Source organism: Hyperolius riggenbachi, chromosome 4, assembly GCF_040937935.1.
Source record: "Hyperolius riggenbachi isolate aHypRig1 chromosome 4, aHypRig1.pri, whole genome shotgun sequence".
Lineage (NCBI taxonomy): Eukaryota > Metazoa > Chordata > Amphibia > Anura > Hyperoliidae > Hyperolius > Hyperolius riggenbachi.
The window spans coordinates 130,134,055-130,160,653 of record NC_090649.1 but is presented as its reverse complement, the minus strand read 5'-3'; the positions used below and the strand labels follow the sequence as shown (position 1 = coordinate 130,160,653).

The 26,599-nt window shown below is 44.8% G+C and overlaps 1 protein-coding gene across 2 annotated transcripts in view; it reads right to left on the bottom strand.

The window, feature by feature from the left end:
- Positions 1-1,694: 1,694 nt before the first annotated feature.
- The window catches only part of ILKAP (ILK associated serine/threonine phosphatase), a 40,909-nt gene continuing 16,004 nt past the window's right edge, over positions 1,695-26,599 (bottom strand). For both annotated transcript variants that reach the window (XM_068280667.1, XM_068280668.1), the window contains 7 exons: positions 23,011-23,117; positions 16,154-16,247; positions 14,310-14,397; positions 8,174-8,295; positions 6,521-6,640; positions 3,067-3,148; positions 1,695-2,984 (listed from right to left, as the gene is read on the bottom strand). In XM_068280667.1, the coding sequence (XP_068136768.1) occupies positions 2,844-2,984; positions 3,067-3,148; positions 6,521-6,640; positions 8,174-8,295; positions 14,310-14,397; positions 16,154-16,247; positions 23,011-23,117 (754 nt within the window). In that variant the 3' untranslated portion in view covers positions 1,695-2,843. The remainder of the gene's footprint in view (positions 2,985-3,066; positions 3,149-6,520; positions 6,641-8,173; positions 8,296-14,309; positions 14,398-16,153; positions 16,248-23,010; positions 23,118-26,599) is intronic.

The following is a 26,599-nucleotide window of genomic DNA, read 5'->3' as shown; positions in this document are numbered from 1 at the left end:
ATCTTCCTGCATGAGTAATTAGCAGCACAGATCAGGTACTCCTATTTATTTCCACACCTGCAGTAACTGAATGACTGTCAGCAACTCTGATTAAATGGGATGGTTGTGGAATTGCTGTATTTCAGAAGCACATTAACAAGCTAAGCAAGCTGAAAAAATGTTTGCAATTTTGCACAAAGATGAATTGAAGGATTTATTTTCTTCCTAACAAAAGAAGAGTTCCAATCTCATTGGCTGTATGCTCGCGAACATGTGAAAAGGGTGGCAGTAAAATACAGGTACATTTTACTCCCAAATTTCCCTAACACTAAACCGAATTCTTACATGTACCCTACGTCTAATGATACCTAACTCACCCCCCCCCCCCCCCCACCCCAACTGATACCACAATGCCCAATCCTAATTAATCGAAATCACCTCCCCGCAGATACCTAGACCAAACTGAACCTCCCTTCAGCACAATTCCTTCTGCGTCTCCCCATAACAAGGGGATGGACTGTAACCAAACAGCAAGTGCTGCCAACACCACCAATATGCCGAGTAGTGCAGTCAAGCGGAGTATATTACCTGCTCCAGTGCATTTTGCAGCTGCCCACTGTGTTGTTAGACACTTCTTTATGACTGCCAAAGTTCCAGCATCATATGACATGCAGAAACACTCAAAGTTGTATAGATATGTAACAGCAGCACAGTGAGTGGCTACAGGCTGCAGTGAAGAGAGCAGACCCAACACCTGAATCCTTACAGTAAGCCTCTAATTTTTTTTTTTAAATAAAGTTAGAAACTGACCTCAGAGGGGGGAGCCTCTGAATGATCCAGAGGATTCCCCAAACCTCTGCCACCCTTCCGCTGCCAGCCGGGACTCTCCTTATCTTCGCAGCCACGCTCCTCTCTATGTACAAGAACAGCCACACTGCACAGGCACTGGTGCATGCAGTAGCATGGAGCGGCTTGTGCTGAAAAAATACCTGTGCACCAGCAGCTCCATGCTACTGCCCGGGTAGTACACTGTGCCTGCATAGGGCAGTTGCACTCTCACAAGGAGGGAACCGTGGCCACAAGCAATCTACAACTTTAACATGCTATAAGTAATATCATCTTAAGTACCTCCGCTATTGCTGAGATGAAGCAATCTCTCTAGTTCACTTCCACACAACATTTAAGCTTGCTTACATGTAAGTAAAACGTGCAGGTAAAACACAGTTGCTCCACAGGGTTCCTAAGAGAGACTGTGATATGCAGTAGGGCTGTCAGCCAATGGATTAGTGCAAGTGTGGAAAATGTTTAACAAGCTCCTGCTCTGTGCATTCAATTGTGCCTGCAGCAAGATTGGAAGCAGACCATACTCCACAAAGAGCACCGATTCCAGGCTTAGAATAAGACGTCCATCTTTAAGTCAGCTACAGTCAGCTTTGGAAATTCACATATGGCTACAAATGGACATGGAAAGTAATGTAATGCCTGGTGCACACCATGCAATTTCCTGCGAGATTGGCGGGTTGGGCAGATAATTTCTGACAGGTCGGATCAAGTTTCTGATCACTTATTCACAAAATCAATTGGAAACCTGATCGGACTTGCCGGAAATTATCGCTTTGACCCATCGTTCTGGCGAGAAATTGCATGGTGTGTACCATGCATTAAATAGCAAAAAGTCTTGCGGAGCACTGATCTGTATTAATCCACAAGGAAAGTAGAGTGCTCACTTTATTCATACAACTTCTACACTTGTAAATCCAGGAGATTTTGCACACCCGATATCCTCTGCCTGGAGTAGAAACGGCTGAGTAGCACTTAAGCTTTGTATGGTAAAGCGTTGGCAATTTTGCATATATCTTGAGAAGAGCTGAATAGTGTCCATCTCTCAGCATGCACAATCTCCATCAATGTTTTTCTGCTGAAAGTCTATGGGAAGTACATATTCATTTTACAAATCAAAACAAATGAGAAATAAGTAAAATACTTTTTACTGAAACAAAGAGGAGCATAAAGGTCATCACAAAAACGAATCCATTTCCCTGGACTTTTCTTCCTATCGTTGGCTGGGCTGTGGAGTCGCACTCTCTGGCTAACCCTCCGGTTGGGAGGGGTATTCCTTTTGTTGGGTAGGCTGTGGAGCCGCACTTTCTGGCTAACCCGCCGGTTGGGTGGGGTGTTCCTATTTTTGGGTAGGCTGTGGAGCCGCACTCTCTGGCTAACCCGCCGGTTGGGTGGGGTGTTCCTATTACTGGGTAGGCTGTGGAGTCGCACTCTCTGGCTAACCCTCCTGTTAGGTGGGGTGTTCCTTTTGTTGGGTAGGCTGTGGAGTCGCACTCTCTGGCTAACCCTCCTGTTAGGTGGGGTGTTCCTTTTGTTGGGTAGGCTGTGGAGCCGCACTCTCGGGCTTACCCGCCGGTTGGGTGGGGTGTTCCTATTGTTGGGTAGGCTGTGGAGTCGCACGCTCTGGCTAACCCGTCGGTTGGGTGTTCCTATTACTGGGTAGGCTGTGGAGTCGCACTCTCTGGCTAACCCTCCGGTTGAGTGGGGTGTTCCTATTGTTGGGTAGGCTGTGGAGCCGCACTCTCTGGCTAACCCGTCGGTTGGATGGGGAGTTCCTATTGTTGGGTAGGCTGTGGGTCCGCACTCTCCGGCTAACCCGTCGGTTGGGTGGGGTGTTCCTATTGCCAAGCACATGTATCAGGCTGATCAGTGATTGGCTCTCCGGTAAGCACTTGTCAGTCCTCTGTACATCAGAACATCCTTGTTGTACAACACACTGGTGGAGTAACAGCACAGGGGGAAGATGTAGTTGCTCTATGAGTGGTTCCTCTCCTGGCACCGTACAGCCACCATCAGCACGGTTATCAGTGTTGAATCTGTACAATAAGTATGGTGACGTTGTCGGCAGCACCTCGTCGCACTGCTTCATTGGCAAGGCGGTGGCAGGCAGATTCATAGCGGGCATCCATGTCTGCAGGACCCTCCTCTGCTAGGGAGCTGTGATCCTAACAAAAGGAACAGAAGATTAATCAAGGCACATGAGGGAGCTTTTGGCACAGACACAAAAACATAGGCTGTGCAGATTACCTGTGCATGGCTGAGGACAAAATTTACAGCTTCTTCTGCTGTGAAAGCTTTGAAAAGTCCATCGCAGGCAAGCAAAACAAACCTCAAGCACAAAAATGAGAGATGATAACCATCAGTAACTTCAAATGATGATATCTTGGAGAACACGGAGGACACAAAGTCATGTATGAGCATCTGTAATAAATCTGATTCTCCACTCTTACAGGTTCATCTTGCAGCCTAAAGTTGGAGATAGGCATTAGTGGGACACGGAATTGCACAGGTATTCTGTCTGCTGGCTGTATAGAGTGGGGAAATTGGCTTATCGGGGATAACAAAAGTTATCCCAGTTTAGCTGTCTCTGGTCTGAGAGGTACTACAATCATTATATGACAATTGCCTGAGTCATCCCCTTTTTAATGTGTTCCGCTCCCCCAATCTATAAATTTTACTGATCAGAGTGAGCAATTTTCTTCATTTGACTATTTTCCTGTACTCTATTTTCTTAAAGAAAATTCTTCTCTCTAAAAGTAAACTCACACAAGACTTATTATACAGTGTTAAAGAGAACATGTAGAGGAAAAAAGTGCCCCTATGGGGTACTTACCTCAGGTGGGGGAAGCCTCTAGATCCTAATGAGGCTTCCAAGCCCTCTTCAGCTTTGGGGATCCAGCTCTGGCAGCCCCTGAAAATCTGCCAACAAGCATGTCGGTGGGTGGCACAGTTTACCAATTATCGCTCCTGCGCAGGTGCAGTAGAAGCGTCCCCTCAGGCACTGGTGGAAATAACCGGCTATTTCCACTCGAGCCGAGGGGAAACTTCTACTGCAGCCATGCAGGAGTGAGGTTTGGTAAATATTGCTGCACGGAGTTTGGAGGCTGCAAATGCTGGATCCCCAAGGCTGAAAAGGACAGCGAAAGCCTCAATAGGATCCAGAGGCTTCCCACTCCCAAGGTAAGCGCTCATTACAGTGGCAAAGGGATGTAAAGCAGTGCAGACAGACAACTTACAAACAAGGTGGGAATGGGAATGCTTAAAGGACTTCAGAGGCGAGGGGGCTTAAACAAAATTTACTTACCTGGGGCTTCTTCTAGCCCATAGCAGCCGTCTCGTTCCCTCGACGCAGCCCTGGTCCTCCACGTTGTCCCGCTGGCCGTCCGTAAAGATTGCAACCCCACTGACGGGTTAAGTTTTCTGCACCAGCGCGGGCATTCGTGCCCACGTCATTCACACCACTACTGCACAGGTGCAGTAAGTGCCAGATGATGTGGACACGAATGCCCGCGCAGGCGCAGAAGACCCGACCCACCGGCGGCGTCACAATCTTCACGGGCGGGCAGCGGGACAACGCAGAGGACCTGGGCTGCGGCGAGGGCACGAGATGGCTGCAAAGGGCTGGAGGAAGCCCCAGGTGAGTAAAATTTGTTTAAAGCCCATTCGCCTCAGGTGTCCTTTAAGGGTACATGTTAGAAGCATGTTCTAAGGTTGACGATGAGTACAGTATACACCCAGAAATACTTACACTGTACACACAGAAAGATAAAATGCTGCTATATAAACAAGAAAACAGAACCATATAAGAGAGGAGATTCAGATTACTACAGATGCCAGCAATGTCTGGTTCTCATTAAAGCGGAATATAACCCTGCATTTCAACTTTGCTCTAAAACATTATTTACAGCATATTATATGCAAAAAGCATTTTTTTTTTTTACTAGACCAGCATTGGAAGGGTTAAACACAGAGGTTTAAAGTTCAGTGGAGAGATATGCAGAAGTTCAGATTGTTACATTTTATTTAGTTATATGTATCTATTGAGAAATGTTACACACTCTTTGGCTGTCCTACAACTTCTCAGTCAGAGAGATGAGTCACATGCCACACTTAGATACATTTATGTAAACAAAATGCATCTATGTCAGCTTCAGATGTGTCTGCAGAAATCTCCAGGAACTTTAAAGCACTGTGTAACCCTTCCAATGCTGGTCTAGTAAAAAAAAAATGCTGGTTGCGTATAATATACTGTAAATAATGTTTTAGAGCAAAGTTGAAATGCAGGGTTATATTCCGCTTTAAATAAATGTAGAAACCAGAGTGCAATGTGTGCAACAACTACCAATCAGAAATCATCATTTGCATGACTATATTAAATTGCTATAAAACTGATTTTGATCATATTGGCACCTTTGTTAATAATCTGCTTAACAAGCCATTAAGCCCCATCTATACCATACATTTTTTTGTCCGATTCGATTAATTGATTCGATTCAATCCGACATATCAGATCGGAATTCGATTCAACTCAATTTGCTATTACAAAACCATCATTTTATTTAGCATTTCAAGTCCCCAATTTTGTTTCCTCCATAGCCATTAGAAAGCAAAGTGAAGGGCTGCTGCATTCTCTGTTATATAACAGGGAATATACAGAGAATAAAGTGGTGCTGAATAAGACTCGTCAGACAGCCAGGGGAGTGGAGCTTAGAACTTGAACAACTCAAGAAAAAAGTCATTAATTTTTTTCATGTGACCCCACCTTCTTCTAAAAACGTTGCCAATAACCTTATATTTAAAGATGAATGACCACTGGCACCTCCTCCCTATCCTGTCTCAGAGAAGAGTACCACGTCAAAGCTTGATGACGTGGGCCCTGGTGATGGTTTATGGGAGGGTCATCCTCTAGACCAGGGATGACCAAACATTTTAGGCCAAGGGCCATAATGTCATTCTTGAGAGTGCTAGGGGGCCAAACTAGTGAAATTAAACAACTTCTGATTGCTGTTAGGTACACTATGTCTGTGACATTTTGTCAAATGAAACATTTCCACGGGAAATAACCCATATACTGTGTGCAGTTAGCAGGTCCGTTTCAATATGCAGGCATATTGCTACTGGCACAGTGGCAGCTGCTAATAATCAGCTGTTACTGCTACTGGCACAGTGGCAGCTGCTAATCAGTGGCAGTTACTGCTGCTGGCATAGTGGCAGCCAATAATCATTGGCTGCTACTGCTACTGTTGTGGGTGGCTGATAACCTACAGGCGAGTAAAAGAGGAGGCAAAACAGCGACATGCCTACCCTAGACTTTCAGGATGCCTGACCTTGCCTACAAATCTGTGACATGGGGAGGTGTGGTTTGTGGTTACATGACTGCAAAATCATCTGTGGATAAAACAGGTTTAGATTTCTTTTTTTTTTTAATGTATGCTAACATTGGAGTGAAGGTCATAAGGGAAAAAAAAAATATATAAAATGAGACTGGCTTTTAACCCATTGAAACAACCGGTGCTTCTATATACAGAGTACAAGACAAAAAACAGAAACAACCAATCAGGTTTCAGGTATTACATGAAAGGATTTGTGATTGGTTGCTCTGAGCAATTGTTCCAACTCTCTTCCCATTTACTTTGTGCCTTAATAACCCCCACAAGCTCTAGTTAGAAAGATGCAAATGCAGGTTTGCGTACATAATTACCTGTCACTGTCACTGAGAGGACATCTTTTCACATCTGGGATGTTGATGACTCCCAATCGCTTGAACTGCCCATCTCCTAGTGAGCGAGATACCTCTAGCACACCCAGAACCCTGCCATCTCTGAAATACAATACACACATGATTTCGCAATAAGTCCTAATAGGAGCTAAGATAAACAAGCCAAAAAAACTTAATAATATAATGCACTATAAATAGAAAGTACAACAGTACTACCTAGATAAACCTCACCCACTGGTGAAACTTTCTGAAAAGTGGGTTACCCAGGCTACCACCATTTTAAAAACCTGATGTGCAAACCAGAAACCCAACTGCAAAAAAAACGCAGTTCTGGCAGATGTTCTCCTAGGAGTAATTGCAATATTAGAACCAGAAGCACTGTGGTGGTAAGGGACATGAGGGGAGAGGTTACATTACCTTAGAGGGTATAGGACGGGGGGGGGGGGGGGGGGGGGGGGAACGGGACATTTTAGGAGGGAAAACTGACTATTTAATATATGTGAGAAGGCTGTTAGTAATGACCCTACATTTTATCTCGGATCCACTTTAAGGCCGGTTTTACATCTGAGGATTACACTGCCAAAAACTAGATGCGTATGACCCTGCAACAGAGTGCGTAGACAGGGATATATGTATAGCACCCACGCTCTTTACCCAGTGACATTCTCCCTGTTGGACAGGAAGTACGTCACTGGGATTCCCGAATTCCGTGCTGTATTTGTGTGGTTCTGCGCCGCCAACATATGTAAAATTTCTGCATCCCGCATTGACTTCCATGCACTCCGCCATCACTGCATCGCCACGGAAGTCGCACGGTAACACGGTTGACTTTGTGGAGGGTTGGTGGCGAATAAGGTACTTCCACGCAATGCAACGCGGTTCGTGTACTAGGCCCCATACACTTTTTTGCTGTTGCCTTACCCTGCGTGCAGAAAAGGTAACGCAAAAAAATGCCCTAGTGTAAAACCGACCTCAAAATAATTAGCCTGGACTGGATAAAAATCCCACTGAAATATCTGACCCGACTACAAGAAAACCTGAAGGAAGTGAAGCAGAGATTTGCCATGAAACAGGAAAGTGGTGAAGAAGAGATTTGGCACCAGTGCCCTAGAAACTTGGTTAAGCTAACGGAAATTCTGCTGACAGCTGCATTTTGTGTATTTGTAGTATAGAGCAGGAGGGTTGCGACCGTGCATTGTGGATCCAGAAGGCGGAGTAAGATAGTGTGGCCTCCTCCGTACAAGTGACTGCAGCAGGGAGGCATCTCACACTCCATATGTTGGTGAAATTTTTTCAGCAAATTTCACCCTCGGGCAGAGCAGCGAGTGCAGTGTGGCTTATGCTGATAACTGGCTGGCATTTCACAGAAATTGCTGATTCTGCGGAACACTGAACACACCCGAGAGCCAGGGGCTCCTCCACCCAGAGAGGAGATGTGATGATTGAAGACAAACACTATTAAGTAACACTGAAGATAGTGTGTCAGGTACAATCTGCCACTCATATCCCTAGATTATGGGGGTCTTTATATAGTCTCTACTGATGGGGAGGGGGGCTTATCTTGTTTGCTTACTATGTGGCTGGATCTAGGGAAGATCTGCAGTGCTGTACAATGACATGAAGAGAACCTCTCACCTCACATTACCCCCTGCTCTCTGTATCCTCATCCGCTCTTCATACTGGGTGGGGTTGTGCTCTCTACTCAAGCCGAGTACGGTGGGCTTCTGCGTTTCCTCATTCATTCTGCACAGTACTGCCTGACACAAAGAATGGCACATTAACATTACACAAAGATGCGGCTAATTCACTTCACAAATGTACCAGTATTTAAAAAAAAAAAAAAAAAGGGGAAATAATTTTGTCACACAACTGCAATATCAGTGAAGGTGTCAAAGGGAACCTAAACTGAGAGGGATAGGTATGTTTCCTTTTAAACAATACCAGTTGCCTGGCTGTCCTGCTGATCTCTTTAGCTGCAGTGGTGGCTGAATCACACACCTGAAACAAGCATGCAGCTAATCCAGTCTGACTTCAGTCAGAGCACCTGATCTGCATGCCTGTTGAGGGGCTGTGGCTGAAAGTATTAGAGACACAGGAAAAGCAGGAGAGTCAGGCAACTGGTATTATTTTAAAAGGAAAAATCCATATCGTTCTCAGTTAAGGTTCCCTTTAAATTTTAAAACACATAAAAGAACAAAAATAAAAATGTAATTTCTTCCAGAGTAAAATGTGCTGTACATTACTTCTCTCCTATGTTGCTGTCACTTACAGTAGGCAATAGAAATCTGACTGAATTGTTCGGTTTGGACTAGCCCATCTCCTCATGAGAGATTTCCAGGGTTTTCTTTATTTATAAAAGCACTAGGTTAACGGCGGTTGCTCAGTCCAACTGCCAAATAGTGGATAGTTTCTAGGGAGTGTCTGCAACACCTCAATCAAATAAGTGTGTGCTAGGGCTCGAAACAAGAGTAATTATATGGCAGAGAAAGAAAGCCCTTAAAGAATAGCACCTTCCACAGCAAATTTAGGAAAAATATAACAAAAAAGTCTTTATTCAACATTAGGTATAATAATAGTCCCAATATGATTGCCAGCATCCTCTCACCTTGATAAAGCTGCCCGCGGAACTAGTGGGAATTGTCCTCTGAGGGGATCCCTTGTTCCCTGCTGTGCTGCTGAGATTGACCTCATCATTTCTGGGCTAAGTATCTCCTATTTTTTGCACTACTCCACTTTATGCTCTTACTCCTATGGGCTGCACCGTTGCCTCAATTTTTCACCAGACATCCTCTTATCACTATTAATATTGTATATCTGGATAGCAATTGTGCACTTTATTTGTGTATGTGATAGTTATTCATGTGTTCTTTCTTTAACCACCCTGGCGTTCTGATTAAATCGCCAGGGTGGCTGCGGGAGGGTTTTTTTTAAATAAAAAAAAAACTATTTCATGCAGCCAACTGAAAGTTGGCTGCATGAAAGCCCAATAGAGGGCGCTCCAGAGGCGTTCTTCCGATCGCCTCCGGCGCCCAGAATAAACAAGGAAGGCCGCAATGAGCGGCCTTCCTTGTTTTGCTTACATCGTCGCCATAGCGACGAGCGGAGTGACGTCATCGACGTCAGCCGACGTCCTGACGTCAGCCGCCTCCGATCCAGCCCTTAGCGCTGGCCGGAACTTTTTGTTCCGGCTACGCTGGGCTCAGGCGGCTGGGGGGACCCTCTTTCGCCGCTGCTCGCGGCGGATCGCCGCAGAGCGGCGGCGATCAGGCATCACACGCGGCTGGCAAAGTGCCGGCTGCGTGTGCTGCTTTTTATTTGACGAAAATCGGCCCAGCAGGGCCTGAGCGGCAGCCTCTGGCGGTGTTGGACGAGCTGAGCTCGTCCAGACCGCTCAGCAGGTGGTTAAGATTCTATTGCACAGGTTTTGTTTTATTGGCCTTGCATCACACTAGGTTGTGTATACTGAACCTGGGTTCTCCCCCTGTTGGGCTCAATATTGAGCCCACTGTGGGGTGTTATGTCTGACAGCAGCATTGTGTTATTATACAATATATTGCATTTAGAGTGATTGTTTCATATGCAGCAGGGATCATGTTGGAACATTTATTTGTTTTTTAAATGGTTTTATTTTTCATTTAATCATCAATATTGTGACTATTATTGTACCTAATGTTGAATAAAGACTTTTGTTCTATTTTTCCTAAATTTGCTGTGAAAGGTGCTATTCTTTAAAGGACTTACGAGCCCAAAACAGTAAAAAAAAAAAAAGTCTGTACCTGTATGAAGCTGGAAGGCATGGACGATGCCATCCGCGCCCTCCATGCAGCTCCGCCGGGTCCCCGCTGCTTATGCTCCCCCCGGCCGGACCCCGACCCCACAGCCCGGGTCGGGCTCTCCTGCCCCCTCAAATATGGCCGCCGGTGGAGGCCGCGGCTGCGCAGTCCGCACCGACGCGAGTGCGGCTGTGCAGCTCTAGGGCCTCCCTCCCCGATCCACGCTACGTAGCGTGGATCGGGGAGGGAAGCCCTAGAGCTGCGCAGCCGCACTCGCGTCGGTGCGGACTGCGCAGCCGTGGCCTCCTCCGGCGGCTATATTTGAGGAGGCAGGAGAGCCCGACCCGGGATGTGGGGTCGTGGTCCGGCCGGAGGGGGCATAAGCAGTGGGGACCCGGCGGAGCTGCACGGAAGGCGCGGATGGCGTCCTCCGTGCCTTCTAACTTCATACAGGTACAGACTGTTTTTTTAACTGTTTTGGGCTCGTAAGTCCTTTAAGGGCTTTCTTTCTCTACCATATAACAACTGCCAAATAGTGTGCAAACAGATGCATACTTATAAGTTTACGTGTGTTTTAACATTGACAAAAATTTACATTTTTGCCATAGTGATCCTTTAAACTAAACCTTAAAGTGTACCTGAGATGGGGGATTAGCAGTAAAATATACATACCTGGGGGGCTTCCTCCAACTCTCTCCGGCCTTATCACTCCCACGGTGTCTTCTCCCTCTCCGTTCGCCCACAACTGGCCCCGGGAATCCATCAGTCAGTGCATGTGCAGTGCGGCCAAGAGAGCTCCCGTCTCACAAGCGTTCTGCCCCTACGCAGGCACAGAACGCTCCAGGTGACGTTAACGTGGTGGGAGCGCACACATGGCCGGGTCACGCATGTGCCGTAGGCCCCGAACCGGAGGACTTTCCAGGGCTAATTGCAAACGAGGGGAGGGGGAAGAGGACGCCGTGGAAGCGATCAGGACGGAGGAGGCTGGAGGAAGCCCCAGGTATGTATATTTTATTTCTAATCCCCCCATCTCAGGTTCCCTTTAAATGAAACCAAGGTTCCCTGCTTAAATTACCTAGGGCTACTTCTAGCCCCCTGTAGTCCTTCATGTCCCTCGCTGTTGTTCCAGTCCAATCCATTCAGCAGCTGTGCCCCTCTGAAAGCTGCATGCCTCCCCAGGCCCCACCTGCTCAATCTCAAGGCCGGGAGCATTCTGCGCTTGCTCAGTTTGTAAAACTGAACACTAACTGTGCATGTGCTGAACGTTCCTGGCTATGGGACCGCAATCAAGGAGGTGTGCAGCTAGGGAATCACATGCGCAGCAGCCCACGACTGGGTCAGTTGGCCAGCTTTCGGAGGGTATAAACTGCTGAATGGATCGGAGCGGAACAACAGCGAGGGACCTGAAGGACTAAAGGGGGCTGGAAGAAGCCCCAGGTAAGTTACACTCGGCACCTCCCTTTAAACTACATTTGGAATTCAGGTTTACTAGAATAATTGTTAGGAATTGTTTCGGGGGACACTTTAGCAATGAGCGGTGTACAGACAGGCAGCTCCTCTTTCAGATCAGCAGCTTGCTGTGCTTTGTGAAGAGAAGAAGAGTAAGAGTGAGGGGAGGGCTCCCCACTGAGAGAACAACAGAAGGACAAAAGCGATTAGAAAACCAACATTGCATACACCTGCATTCACTCTAAAGGTTTGGCTGAGACAATTACTGCAGCCCAAGTAAATCTAAAACATGTTCGACGCTTACGGCGAGATGTAGGATGTCTCCTGCTGCATATTGGCTTCTGACAAAATCAAACAGGCTACCACACATAAGAACCCCATGAGGTATATCCCTCTATTCAATACCCTGCCACTAGGTTTTCAGTCAAAACACAACCACCAAAAGAAAAGGGAAAACCTACTTGGGCCATAAATAATAAATCCAGAACAATCTGAATCTCAATGGTTCAAATTCATAGTTTTATTAGCAAACAAACAAAGTTCATAAAAACAATTAAAATCAGTCTCATGGTACGTGTCAAAGGTTATTGACACTCTCCACCTCAAGGATACAATTAGATCAAATCACACTACAATAGTATATTATATGGTTCATAGGGCAGGGTGCTATCAAAATGTGCAAATTGTGCCAATGACAAACAATCCTCATCAGGAATAAAGTGCTGCTGTGCATACAAGTATGATTGAAAATGAACAATCCAAAACAATTAACAAATCAAAAAAATCCAATAATCAGTGCTCTGTACATGCCTGCGTCCACACCCAACAGCGTGGGCGCACGCATGCACACATTAAGTGCAAGATGCAAAAAAATGTATGGCGAATGGACACCATCAACCCCAAAGCGTCCACTCACGTGCAAAAAACAATGTGCTGAAACCAAGCAAGTCTAACCAGCGTTCTCTGGGGTCCCCTCTTGGAAGGTCCCTTGGGTAAGTGGTGCCTTCACACCCACTATGCAATCTTTGTTTGGCATTATATAATGTAGCACATAGCACTTTATTTTGCAAACGCTGGTTAGAGCACTGATTATTGGATTGTTTTGATTTGTTAATTGTTTTGGATTGTTCATTTTCAATCATACTTGTATGCACAGCAGCACTTTATTCCTGATGAGGATTGTTTGTCATTGGCACAATTTGCACATTTTGATAGCACCCTGCCCTATGAACCATATAATATACTATTGTAGTGTGATTTGATCTAATTGTATCCTTGAGGTGGAGAGTGTCAATAACCTTTGACACGTACCATGAGACTGATTTTAATTGTTTTTATGAACTTTGTTTGTTTGCTAATAAAACTATGAATTTGAACCATTGAGATTCAGATTGTTCTGGATTTATTATTTATGGCCCAAGTAGGTTTTCCCTTTTCTTTTGGTGGTTGTAAAATCAAACAGGCTGTCTTTGGGGGCGCAATGCAGAAAAACTTTATTGCTGAACAAAAAGATTCTCACAGTTCACTTGTACTCATAAGCTAGAGTACATACTACAATGCCCATCAGGACTTTTTCACCTGTTGCACCAAAGCCGGCTAACAGAGAGTAGGTGATCCCGTCCCGATGGACCGCTGCAAAAAGAGGTTTTTGTTAGACTTTAAAGTGGACCTTTGTCCAGCTGTTTCTGAGCTGGGAGTCAGGGTCTGATTCCTAAATTGTGCACACCCCTTCCTCCATCACTTCACTTTATGGAAGACATCACTTCATTGGCTCGACACTAAAACTAACGGCGGCGGTGAGAGAGAGACCTAGAGCCCATTTTTAAATGGGCTTAGGACTTCTAGTCTAATAATATGTTGGCATATTGTGGATAGACTCCCCTTAGTGTGGTAGCGATATTACACCTAGACCAGGTTTGGTAAATCCCATTTGCCTTCTGATGATCTCCAGCCTGGGAGAATGTTAAAGGGTATCAAAAATAAACCTAATGTGGCCAGTTTAACTTATATGGTTACTTCTTTCACTCCGCTGTAGTCCTTTAGGACCCTCGCCGTCTTTCCGTTCTGATCTGTTCAGCAGCTGTGCCATTCAAAAAGCTGAGCCAGTCTTTGGTTACTGCGCGTGTTGCCCTGCGCCTCCTTGACGGCACCCCCATTGCTGGGCGCGTTCAGTGCATGCACAGTTGCAATATTTACTAACTGTGCAAGGGCAGAACACTCCAGGCGACAGAAGCCACATTAAGGAGGTCCTTATGCAGCTTTCGGAGGTGACAGCTGCTGAATGGATTGGCATGGAATGTCAGCGAGGGACCAAAAGGTCAATTCAAACTGGGCACAATAGGTTAACTTTAGGTTTCCTTTGAAGATCAGGATCATCGTGTGTCATGCATGTTCAGAACTATAAGATAGAACTAAAACATTCTGTATATTCTGTCAATATATCAATTCAATGTTTTTCCTGACAGATGGGAAAAGGTGTGCATTTTCCCTTCACAAAGCACAGGTATAATATAAAAACTAAAACCTGTGAGTAAAACCAGCGTCCTCACCCTGCTGTCCCCAAGATTGGCAATATACAAGATGTTATCAGAAACCAAGACACAAATGGCCGTTGTCCCGTCCTTCCATGCTGGTTTCCTGTAAGGCAGAGGAGAGAATATTGGAAGACCTCACCCAATTATTGATTACAAGAGATTCTTTCTAGAACTAGCGTTATATAGGACAATGTTGTTGGATTTGAGTCATTTATAGATCATCATTTGCTACACGTTGCTCTAATATTTTTGAATACCTGTTGCATCATGCCTCCTGTATATGGAAGTGTACACATGGAATTCTCATTGTGTTTCACTGTTTTTTTGTTTGTTTGTTTTTAATCACACTGGTACCTTCATCACGGATGAAAAGCCTTTACACAAGTGAACTTAAAGGGAACCTGAGATGGAAAGAAAACCAAAAATCATAAATACCCGGGGCTTCCTCCAGCTCCTCCGGCCTGATCGCTCCCTTGCCACTGTCCTCTGCCTTCTGTATACTCCATAAGTGCTCTCGGTATCTTGGCCTGATGGAGCTTACTGCGCATGTGTGGCCTGAATGTGCGTGCCAGGGCCGCCATGCTCCCATTGCTGGGAGATTTCTGCGAACTCTCCTGGCCGCGGGAGAAAGATGGGGTGAGTGTGCGCAGCCGCAGTGCGCATGTGCCAACTGGCCGAAGATACCCGGAGCCCTTACGGAAGATACAGAAGGTGGAGGATAGCGCCGAGGGAGCAATCAGGCCGGAGGAAGCTGCAGGCACGCATGATTTTTTTTTTTTCATCTCTGGTACATTTTAAGCTGGTGATGGTACTATATTTGACAAGTTTTAATAAAGCTTTAAGAAAAAAAAAAAGTGGTTAACATAAATAACCAAAAAGTGGAAATATAACGCAAAAATGGAGAACAACTGTTTGGGGCAGTCAGCACATTTGTCTTGTTTTTGTGTGCATTTTCTGCATAGGGAAACTTAGTACCGATGTTAATCAATGGGTAGTGCACACCTGAATGCATTTTTCACATGCAGAAAAACAAAAAAAACTGACAGCAGTGCAGTACTGTGTGCATTTTTTCTATCAATTACATCAGCTTCTGTGAAAATAAATAAATAAAAAGCGCATTTTCCCCACATACAGACGCACATGCCTATGAGTATAAATATGCTGCTGACTAGGGTTGGGCCTAAGCTCGGGAGGCACCAGAGCCCTGAGGGCTTGCTTGTACCTCCCAGAGTGCCCCCCTCACCCAGACACTGAAGAGTTTTTGTAAGTGGAGAGTGCTAGAACAGTTACTCACCTCTCAGCATCAGCAAGATTTCTCTTCAGCCTTGTGGCAGCGCCTTCCCCTCTCTGGCTCCATCTAGTGGCGTCTTATTACGCGACGCCACTAGAAGGAGTCAGAGAGGAGACATTAGGACGGGCAGAGATCCCAGTGGCCTCTGGTGCTAGAGAACCTGATCCTGGCCTTTCTGCTGACAGTATAAGGCAGTGAAATATCTGACAATCTACCAATTTTAGCCAAATCTGTTCCATTTAGCTTGTCAAACTAATGTACTTTATGTGGCAAACTGTGAAGGTGGACTTCCTTTACCTCATAGGAAATGAGACATTAAAAGTACACTTATTTCAATATTTTACTCAAAAGGTAATCTTTGCATTAAAGAATTACTACAATTAGGCCTATGACATTGGTAGCATTTATCGTGTGTATGCCATCTGGATCTCATGTAAGATTAAGCACACAGAAATACATTTATTACACTGCTAACTGCAAGATGGGAAAGATTTATTGTGTGAGTAAATTCACACAGCTAGCAGGTTCTCTTTTATAAAAAGGACATCAGTAAAAGATGGATGCTCACTGGCTGGCTGCCTGTTTCAGGAACTCCTCATCTGTTTGCTTGAAGGCCTCCAGGAAACACTTCTTAATCCCCTTGTCCACACTGCTTCCTTCACCTGGAGAACAAGAGAGATCACAATAAAGCAAGGCACAAGCACAATACTTTTGTCTGCACATGGTGGAATGGCAAACAACTATAGTCAGCTTACCATACAGACTATGCCCTAGACATTGAAGACGAATTTTTGAAATAGTCAAATAAACCTATGCTACAGTCAGGCCTTAAAGGATACCCGAAGTGACATGTGACATGATGAGATAGACATGGGTATGTACAGTGCCTAGCATACAAATAACTAGGCTGTGTTCCTTTTTAAATATCAGGTATGTAAGTGGCTGACTCAGTCCTGACTGAGAAAGTGACTATAGTGTGACCCTCACTGATAAGAAATTCCAACAATAAAACATTTTCCCTGCAGAAAAATGGCTTCTGAGAGCAAGAAAGAAATAAAAATGGGAATTTCTTATCGGTGAGAGTCACACTGTAGTCACATCCTGTCTGAGTCAGGACTGAGTCAGCCACTTACATACCTGATATTTAACTCTTTCAGGCAGAGAAAGAAAAAAAAAAGGAACACAGCATAGTTATTTGTATGCTAGGCACTGTACACACACATGTCTATCTCATCATGTAACATGTCACTTAGGGTATCCTTTAAGCCCCATCCACACCATACAATTTTTTGTCCGATTCGATTCATTGATTCGATTCAATCAGACATGTCCGATCGGGATTCAATTCGATTCAATTTGCCATTGTTTTGCAATGGCAAATTGGATCGAATTGAATCCTGATTGGACATGTCGGATTGAATCGAATCAATGAATCGAACAAAAAATTGTATGGTGTAGATGGGCTTTAGATGTTTGTTGGGATGAAAATCTACAGTGTGTGCGTGTGTTGCCCAATGTCAGAGGCCTCTCTTTCAGTGATTAGTAAAGTCCAAAAATCCTTGGCCACATCAACTGAAGGTTCAGCCGGAGGGAAGCCCTCTTGCCTGTCCTGCCCTTTCCCCTCATTAACCACCCTGGCGTTCTATCAAGATCGCCAGGGCGGCTGCGGGAGGGTTTTTTTTTTTTTTATAAAAATAAAATCTATTTCATGCAGCCAACTGAAAGTTGGCTGCATGAAAGCCCACTAGAGGGCGCTCTTGCCGCGTACTTCTGATCGCCTCCGGCGATCAGAAGTAACAAGAAAGGCCGCGATGAGCGGCCCTCCTTGTTTTGCTTTTCTTGTCGCCATGGCGACGAGCGGAGTGACGTCATGGACGTCAGCCGCTGCCGATCCAGCCCTTAGCGCTGGCTGGAACTGATTGGTCCGGCTGCGCAGGGCTCGGGCGGCTGGGGGGACCCTCTTTCGCCGCTGCTCGCGGCGACGATCAGGTAGCACACGCGGCTGGCAAAGTGCCGGCTGCGTGTGCTCCTTTTTATTTGGCGCAAATCAGACCAGCAGGGCCTAAGCGGCACCCTCCGGCGGTAATGGATGAGCTGAGCTCGTCCATACTGCTAAGGAGGTTAAAAAAATGAACAGGCTGCTTGGCAGCACGTCTTTCCATGTCTCAGTGCAAGTCTCATTCCCAGGCAACTGCCTCACAAACCAATCAGGAACAATCGTTTCAGGCAACAATAAGGCCCATTCACACCTAAGCGATTAATGAGCGATTCACGCTAATCACTAAAGCGTTATTTAAAGCACTAGAACTTTGTTACCCACGATTGGTGCTGATAATAGGCGTTTTGCGATTAGCGCCAATCACACACACATTACCTGCAGCAGTTTTGAGGTGATTCTGAAGCGATCGCGGTACAGTGCTTATAAATTGCTCTGAAATCGTGGAAGTGTTCAGTGATTTTTTACTGTGCTAATCTCGGTAAAATCACTTACTTGCGCAAAATGCTAGCGTTTTGCGATTTTAAGTGTGAATGGGCCCTAATCCAAAAACCACACCTAGCAGACCAGCAGTGGTGTATGTAGTTGTTCTGTGGTTAACACTTTTTTTTTTTTTTTTTTTTCAAAATATTTTATTTGGTTTTCAAAGAAACATCTCGGGTGTAAATTACCCGCCATCAAAAGTAAAATAAGACATGTATACATAGATACAAAAAACTAGCAATAAGCTATATACATTCAAAACTACCCCTACTTGGTGTCCCTCCCTCACTCCCTTCCCCACCCTCTGCAGTCAATCCTTGTCAATTTACCCAGCTGTGTGCTCAGTATTTCGCTGATATTTTTCTTACCCAGATCATTACCTCTCAGGGCCTATTTTATAATATCCAATCTACCCAATGATCCTTGGAGTTGAGACGTGCAGTACCAGCCCGTGTATTTAAAGTGTTCCATGAGCTCATTCTTTTCTTTTGTGGTAAAGGAAGCTAAAATAAAGTGTTTCCAAATAATGAACAGGTGTTTAGTCCTTTTTTCTTTGTGTAATAGAGCGTCCAACCTGTCCAGGTTAAAGAGATGAGTAAGTTCCTCCTTGACATCCCACACTGTGGGGACCGCGTTGTAGATCCATTTATTAAAGATTGATTTCCTTGCAGCTATGATGATGAGGTGCACCAAAGGGCTGAGCGTTTTTCTTGTTTAAGCTGTGTTCGGGTCAGAGGCCTGGGCTGGTTCATAGTGGTTGAATAGCAATATTTCAGGCTTTAGATCCAATTTTACCTTACATAATTGCTTTATATAGTCACACACCTTAGACCAGAAGGACTGGATATGAGGACACTTCCACGTACAATGCAGAAGGTCAGCCTTGGGTAGTTTACATTTGGGGCATTCCGCTTTATAATATGACCGGGGGGGGGGGGGGGGGGTCGTGTTCTTGATATTGAAGGCATATTTTGCCCTGTGTATGAGTTTAAAATGGGATTCACTCCAATTTTCCCCCCGATATTAGCTTTCTGATCTTCATTGCCCCAGATAAAATTTTACTTCCTATATCCGGGTCAGACAGATCTTTTGCCCATGTTTTAAAAGTTAGATTCACACTTCCTGGTAAATGTATCTTTTGGAGAGTGGAGTGGAGTTGAGAGAAGGATAGTTTGGTTAGATGGGGGCTAGGAAACCATCGAGTTCATTGAGTTGCAATAGGGAAGAAGTATTCCGTAATTTAAACTTCATGTGGGCCCTTAATTGGCCATAGTATAGGAAATGGTGGGTTGGGAGATTAAATTTTGCTCTCAATTCTCTGAAAGACAAAAATCTTCCTTCACGAAGGTCTATTAACTGTCTCAGCCTAATTAGTCCTCTCTCCTCCCATTCGAGGAATCCCTTATGTGACAAACTTGCAGGAAACCCTGGATGGCCCCAAAAGGGCATGTATTTAGTAATTTGGTAACATGTTTTAAATTTCTTACAAATCTCCCTCCAGGTGGTCACAGTATCTCTTATTAGTTTACTGCTTTTCAATCTGGAAGGGAGAGGGGAATATCCTCCATGCAATAATCCCGGTAAAGTTCAGGGTTCTGCATAGGCTCTTTCCAGTGCAAAATTAGAGAAACCGTCAGACCAATTGATCCAGTCTCTTGCATGCCTAATCATACATGCTAAATTGTAGCGTAGAATATCAGGGATGCCCAATCCCCCCCAATCTTTAGGCAATTGTAACTTCCGAAGAGCAACACGTGCCTTTTTGCCACCCCAAAGAAAGAGTGAAAAGGCTCTATTTAAATCTTGTATGTCTGAGTGTTTCAAGAGCAGTGGTATGGTTTGCAGAGGGTATAATAGTCTGCCAAAACTGACAGCTTTTATCAAAGCGGCCCTACCCATAAGGTTGATCAGAAGGTTTTTCCATGTTTGGAGTTGGCGTTTAATATCAGACACCAAGGGCAAATAATTAATTGTACAAATTTTGTCAGGGTCTTTATTCAAATTAATCCCTAAATATCGTATTTGAGAGCATATTTTTACCGGATAACTAGTTTGGTTTCGGGGGAGAGCATTTTTGGAGAGGAACATCAATTCGCACTTAGACACATTCACTTTGAACCCACTAACCTGTCCGACCTCTCGTATTAGGTTGAAAACTTTGTCTAATTGTTTATCTGGATTAATCAAAAATAGCATATCATCTGCAAACATGGCTTGCGATAACTTACAGTCCCCTATATTCATCCCTTCAATTTGTGTCTCTAATATCTGAGTCAGTGGATCTAGAGCCAAATTGAACAACAGGGGAGACAGGGGGCATTCCTGTCTCGTGCCTTTTTCTAAAACAAACCTAGAAGATAGAAATCCTGGAGTATAAATCTGTCCATGGGGGTGAGTATGCATTGGTGTGAAAAGATTTCTTATTGATCCTGTGAAGCTCATTTTATCTAGAACCTTGTTCAGCCAGTCCCAATGGACACTATCAAAGGCCTTTTCAGCGTCAATTAATAGTACTGCGTATTCTTTACATGTGTTTGGGTAAGCCCTGGCATAGTCTTGTGCAATAAGTAGTTTGCGAATGTTAGCCACTGCTGATCTTTGTCGAACAAATCCAGTTTGGTTAGGGCTTACTAGTTTGGGCATAAACTCAGCTAATCTATCAGCCATTATTTTAGACAGTATTTTGAGGTCCTGGTTAATTAAAGATATGGGTCGATAAGAGCTAGGTAATAAAGTATCTTTTCCAGGTTTTAGAATAAATTTTACATAGGCTAAGTTTGTGGAGTTAGGATATGTGCCTTTAGTGAGTATATGGTTAAAAAGGGTGGCCAGTACAGGGACTATTTGTTTTTTAAGAATTTTATAAAATTCTGGTGTAAACCTATCAGGGCCTGGTGCCTTATGATTAGTTAAGGTTTTAGTAGTATAGGCGATCTCTGCTGGGGTAATCTCTGCGTTTAGGGTTGAAAGGTCTTCCTCCGATAGCTTGGCTAGTCTGGTCCTATGTACAGTAGATAGTCAAAGCCTTTGCCATGAGTCGTCATATGTGGTTCTTTTTATACAAAGAAGAGTAAAAAAAAATTGAGCGTTTCATTGATCAGTTTGGAGTCATGTGTCACTGTATCTGAGTCAGTGTGGAGGCCAGAAATTACTGCATTAAGGTGAGGAGGTTTGGATAGGCGAGAGAGCATTGTGCCCATTTTATTTCCAAATTTATGAAAATATAGAGCTCGATATGATTTGATAAATCTATCTCTGTTTTTTAGACACTTATCAGTATGCCCCTTGGCTCTAAGCCAACTTAGTTTATTTTCATTTGTTGGGAGTTCAAGGAATTTCCTGTGTGCCTGTCGTAGCTCCCCCACTGACTCCAGATATTGAGCATTAGCTTGTTTCTTTTTCCCTGAAATGTACCCTATGATCCTTCCCCGTAATACAGGTTTGGCAGCTTCCCAGAATAGGCCTATATCTCGCATATGGCCTGCATTTAACTCTTTGTACTCCCACCACCACTGTGTCAATAGAACTGCGAACTCCCCATCCTCGTATAAGTGTGCTGGGAATCTCCAGAGAATATCTGTGCCTTTTGGCATAGTGGGTATTAGGGCAAGTTGGATAATCTGTATATATCATCAGCTCAGATATAGAAATCATGCTGGATCTGTCGAGCGCTGCTTCAAAAAAAGAAGTGCTTCTTTAGCCGTGTAAAACACATGTTGCTCTTCTTTATCATCTGTTATACGCATGATGGCCGGATATTGTAGGGCAAATCGCCATTTTAGATTAATGCATTGCAGGCAGGCTGGATTAAAGGTTTGCCTTAATTTAGACACCTCAGCAGAGTAGTCGTTGAATAAACCTATTGAGGAGCCTTGATATTCCAGGGGACCCTCCTGTGCCCGATAAGCTCTTAGTATGGTTGTTTTGTCAGCATAGTCCAGGTATCTGGTCATAACTACTCCCGGAGGGCGCTTATCAGTTGCGTTTCGCGGGGGACCCACTCTGTGAGATCTTTCAACTTTAAATCCTTTTTTCAAGCCCAATAGCTTAGGTAGTGCCGATGCTGAAAAGTCGTGCAGGGCCTGGGGTGTCATAGTCTCAGGGAGGCCTGTGATTCGGAGATTATTTCGCCTCGACCTGTTTTCTAGGTCCTGGAGCTTGTTATGCATCTGCTTGTTATCTTCCAGGATTTGTTTCATTTTCCCCCCTCTTTAGCCCTCTCATCCTCTATGTTCTGTACGCGATTTTCTAGTTGTCCCAATCTGTTATCGTGTTTTTGTAGTTGCTTATGCAGCTCCCCCAGTGATTTGTCTAGCGCAGATTGTATTATGGAGTGTAGCTCCGGTGTCAGCGTGGAGACTACCTCTGACGCTATTTTTTTTTTATAGTTATGTGGTGCTCATGTTGCTCACCTCCATTTGGGTCTGGGGCTGCTGTGTTTTCCTCCCAGTCCTGCTGCTGGGAATCGCTTTCCCATTGCGGAGATTGGCGGGCAGGGGACTCAGCGTGAGGGCTGGTGTCGGGCGCCATCTTGTCCACCTCTCAGTCTTCCCCTTCGTTTCTCTTGCGGCCTGAGCGCATAACGTAGCGGTCCATGCGGGTGTTCTGGAGGTGCACCGGGGATTCCGGATGGCTCGGCTAGGCGACAGATCCATGTGGGGGCACTTTTGCTGCAGTTCTGGCCGAGGCAAGGGAGTGAGTCTGCGGAGCTCCGAACTCCTCGCTGCTTACATTCAGGCGCCGGAACCGGAAGTGGTTAACACATTTTGCTGATAATGGGGTGAAACGACCTTGACCTGAAGGATCAATTCTTAAATGACAGAAGGTTTATGTTTTCATAAAGATAGCTTTTGTGTAGCAGGTAGTCTGGGGAAAATGGACATTTTGGCAGGTCAAAAGATCATAGCTGGTGGTTCCTTTAACTCGAAGCAGACGTCCCAACTTACCTCGTGGCAGCTTTTTCACCAGATTCCTGTGTAGATGCTGAGATGCATACCGCGATGCACGGCTCCCTCCATGACCGTCAAATACAGCAAAGTATGACAGCCGGGATCTATGGTGACAACACAAAACAAACCATGTGATGCATCTAAGGAGGCCAAACGTGGAAACTTTTCATTCATTTTTAGCAAGACCATAAAATACTGGAATGGACTCTATAATTTATTAGCAGCACAGAACCCTTTTTATGCACGGTATAACAATTTTATTTGGAAAATACAATACAGGTCAATATCATTAGGAGTATAATCATTCTCGTTCAAGCATGAAAGGTGACAGAGAATGCAACCTCATATGTAGGGCTTTAACCACTTCACAACGGAGGGGTTTTACCCCTGAAACACCAGCGCGATTTTTACGTTTCAGCGATGCTTCCATTCTTTTTTTTTCTGTGATATGATTGGTTATTGGGGACTGGGGTCCCCATAACCAATCATTGCACTGCAGAGCGGGGGTGTGTGTGTGTGTGTGTGTGTGTGTGTGTGTGTGTGTGTGTGTGCGCGCGCGCGCTGGTCGCGCGATCGCGTGCTGCACGTTTGTTTACTATTCATTGTTATGAATGAAGACTGCCTCTGTTTGAAGCAGTCTTCATTCTATTTACAATCGGCGAGTCTTATTGGATTTAGGAACGCTTGTTCCTAACATCCAATTAGTCACCGGCTGTGCTGGCTGGAGTGTGCGCGGGGGTTCCCCGCCCACTCCCAGCCAGTAAACAAACGAGTGCGCCTTTCTCCGTCCCTGGGTTGAAGCAGTGCGCAGAGGGACGGAGAAATTTAGCACTGGGGGGGTGAAGTGGTTAAACAATGATTAACCCTTCATTTACACATCAATAAAGAGGGAGTCAGAGGTCTGCTTCAGCTACCTAAAGGATACCTCAACACACCACATACTAACGAGATACACATATATATTGCTTCAAAGGTTTTAAAGAGAGAATGAAAATGTTTATTTTATGCACAACCTGAAGCCAAGTATCAATGTGAAAAATTCTGATGGTGCCAGTTTAGACCTCTCATTACCACACAATAGCTGGAAGTGAGGACCTCCCCTCAGTGTGATGCTCAGTACCTGAGTGACCTATCACTAGTACCAAGTGTGGTCACATGGGTTTGGCCTCATGGCTATGCTTACCTCAAAACCTTGGGTTGGAGGTAGCCGCTGCTTACTTATGAAGACTGAGAAACCGTGCAAGATTTAGGAGAATAAATCAGCGGGGGGACTACTCAGAGGGTTGTGGTTCTCAAGGTCAGGGAAACAAGCAGGGGAACTACTCATGCCTATATGCATGTTCCAGATCGTCAACTGTGGGAGGAAATTGCTACAAAGTAGTGGAGCAAATGTCACTTCCCCAACTGTATTGGGGCTGTTGACGGCAAACATATCAGGCTTGTCATGCCATCACATACTGGGACCCAGTTCTTCAACTACAAAATGTTTCTTTCTATAGTGCTCATGGTGGTGGCAGACGCCGAGTACAAATTTGTGTACATAGACATTGGGGCGTTTGGCAGTGCAAGCAACGCACAAATTTTCCGCAACACTAATTTTTTTTTCGAATGGAGAATGGGATGCTGGACCTGCCACCACCAACACCATGGCCTGGGACCTCAAACCAATCTTTTCCATATACATTTGTTGGTGATGAGGCCTTTACTCTTTCTAAACATCTCATGCGCCCTTACTCTTCCAAGTATTTAAATGACCCGGAAGATGAACTTTATAGACTGAGCAAGGCCAGGCGCATGGTCGAATGTTCTTTCGGCATTTTGTCCAATAAGTGGAGGGTGCTGCATACACCGATCAACTTACATGTGGAAACTGCTGTGGCTAAAGCCACATGCATTCTACATAACTTTGTAATCAAAGAAGAAGGCCTTTCTGTTGAGGACGATCATGTGCAACCTCTACCTGGCATGTGTTGGACTGGAGGTCGACACACTAATGAGGCGATTGGGAACCGTGACTTCTTGTCACACTACTTTCTAATTAGGGAAAGACAATTATAGAGATATGGTTTAAAAAAAAGTTCACAACTGAGAAATTACAATTTAATAAACATTTCTACTGTTTACAAGTGTTTTGCATTCTTTACTTTGCTACCAAACACATTTATACAGTGGAGGAAATAATTATTTGACCCCTCACTGATTTTGTAAGTTTGTCCAATGACAAAGAAATGAAAAGTCTCAGAACAGTATCATTTCAATGGTAGGTTTATTTTAACAGTGGCAGATAGCACATCAAAAGGAAAATCGAAAAAAAACCCTTAAATAAAAGATAGCAACTGATTTGCATTTCATTGAGTGAAATACGTTTTTGAACCCCTACCAACCATTAAGAGTTCTGGCTCCCACAGAGTGGTTAGACACTTCTACTCAATTAGTCACCCTCATTAAGGACACCTGTCTTAACTAGTCACCTGTATAAAAGACACCTGTCCACAGAATCAATCAATCAAGCAGACTCCAAACTCTCCAACATGGGAAAGACCAAAGAGCTGTCCAAGGATGTCAGAGACAAAATTGTAGACCTGCACAAGGCTGGAATGGGCTACAAAACCATTAGCAAGAAGCTGGGAGAGAAGGTGACAACTGTTGGTGCAATTGTTCGAAAATGGAAGGAGCACAAAATGACCATCAATCGACCTCGCTCTGGGGCTCCACGCAAGATCTCACCTCGTGGGGTGTCAATGGTTCTGAGAAAGGTGAAAAAGCATCCTAGAACTACACGGGAGGAGTTAGTAAATGACCTCAAATTAGCAGGGACCACGGTCACCAAGAAAACCATTGGAAACACATTACACCGCAATGGATTAAAATCCTGCAGGGCTCGCAAGGTCCCCCTGCTCAAGAAGGCACATGTGCAGGCCCGTCTGAAGTTTGCCAATGAACAACTGAATGATTCTGTGAGTGACTGGGAGAAGGTGCTGTGGTCTGATGAGACCAAAATAGAGCTCTTTGGCATTAACTCAACTCACTGTGTTTGGAGGAAGAAAAATGCTGCCTATGACACCCAAAACACCGTCCCCACCGCCAAGCATGGGGGTGGAAACATTTTGCTTTGGGGGTGTTTTTCTGCTAAGCGCACAGGACAACTTAATCGCATTAACGGGAAAATGGATGGAGCCATGTATCGTGAAATCCTGAACGACAACCTCCTTCCCTCTGCCAGGAAACTGAAAATGGGTCTTGGATGGGTGTTCCAGCACGACAATGACCCAAAACATACAGCAAAGGCAACAGAGGAGTGGCTCAAGAAGAAGCACATTAAGGTCATGGAGTGGCCTAGTCAGTCTCCGGACCTTAATCCAATAGAAAACCTATGGAGGGAGCTCAAGCTCAGAGTTGCACAGAGACAGCCTCGAAACCTTAGGGATTTAGAGATGATCTGCAAAGAGGAGTGGGCCAACATTCCTCCTAAAATGTGTGCAAACTTGGTCATCAATTACAAGAAACGTTTGACCTCTGTGCTTGCAAACAAGGGTTTTTCCACTAAGTATTAAGTCTTTTATTGTTAGAGGGTTCAAAAACTTAT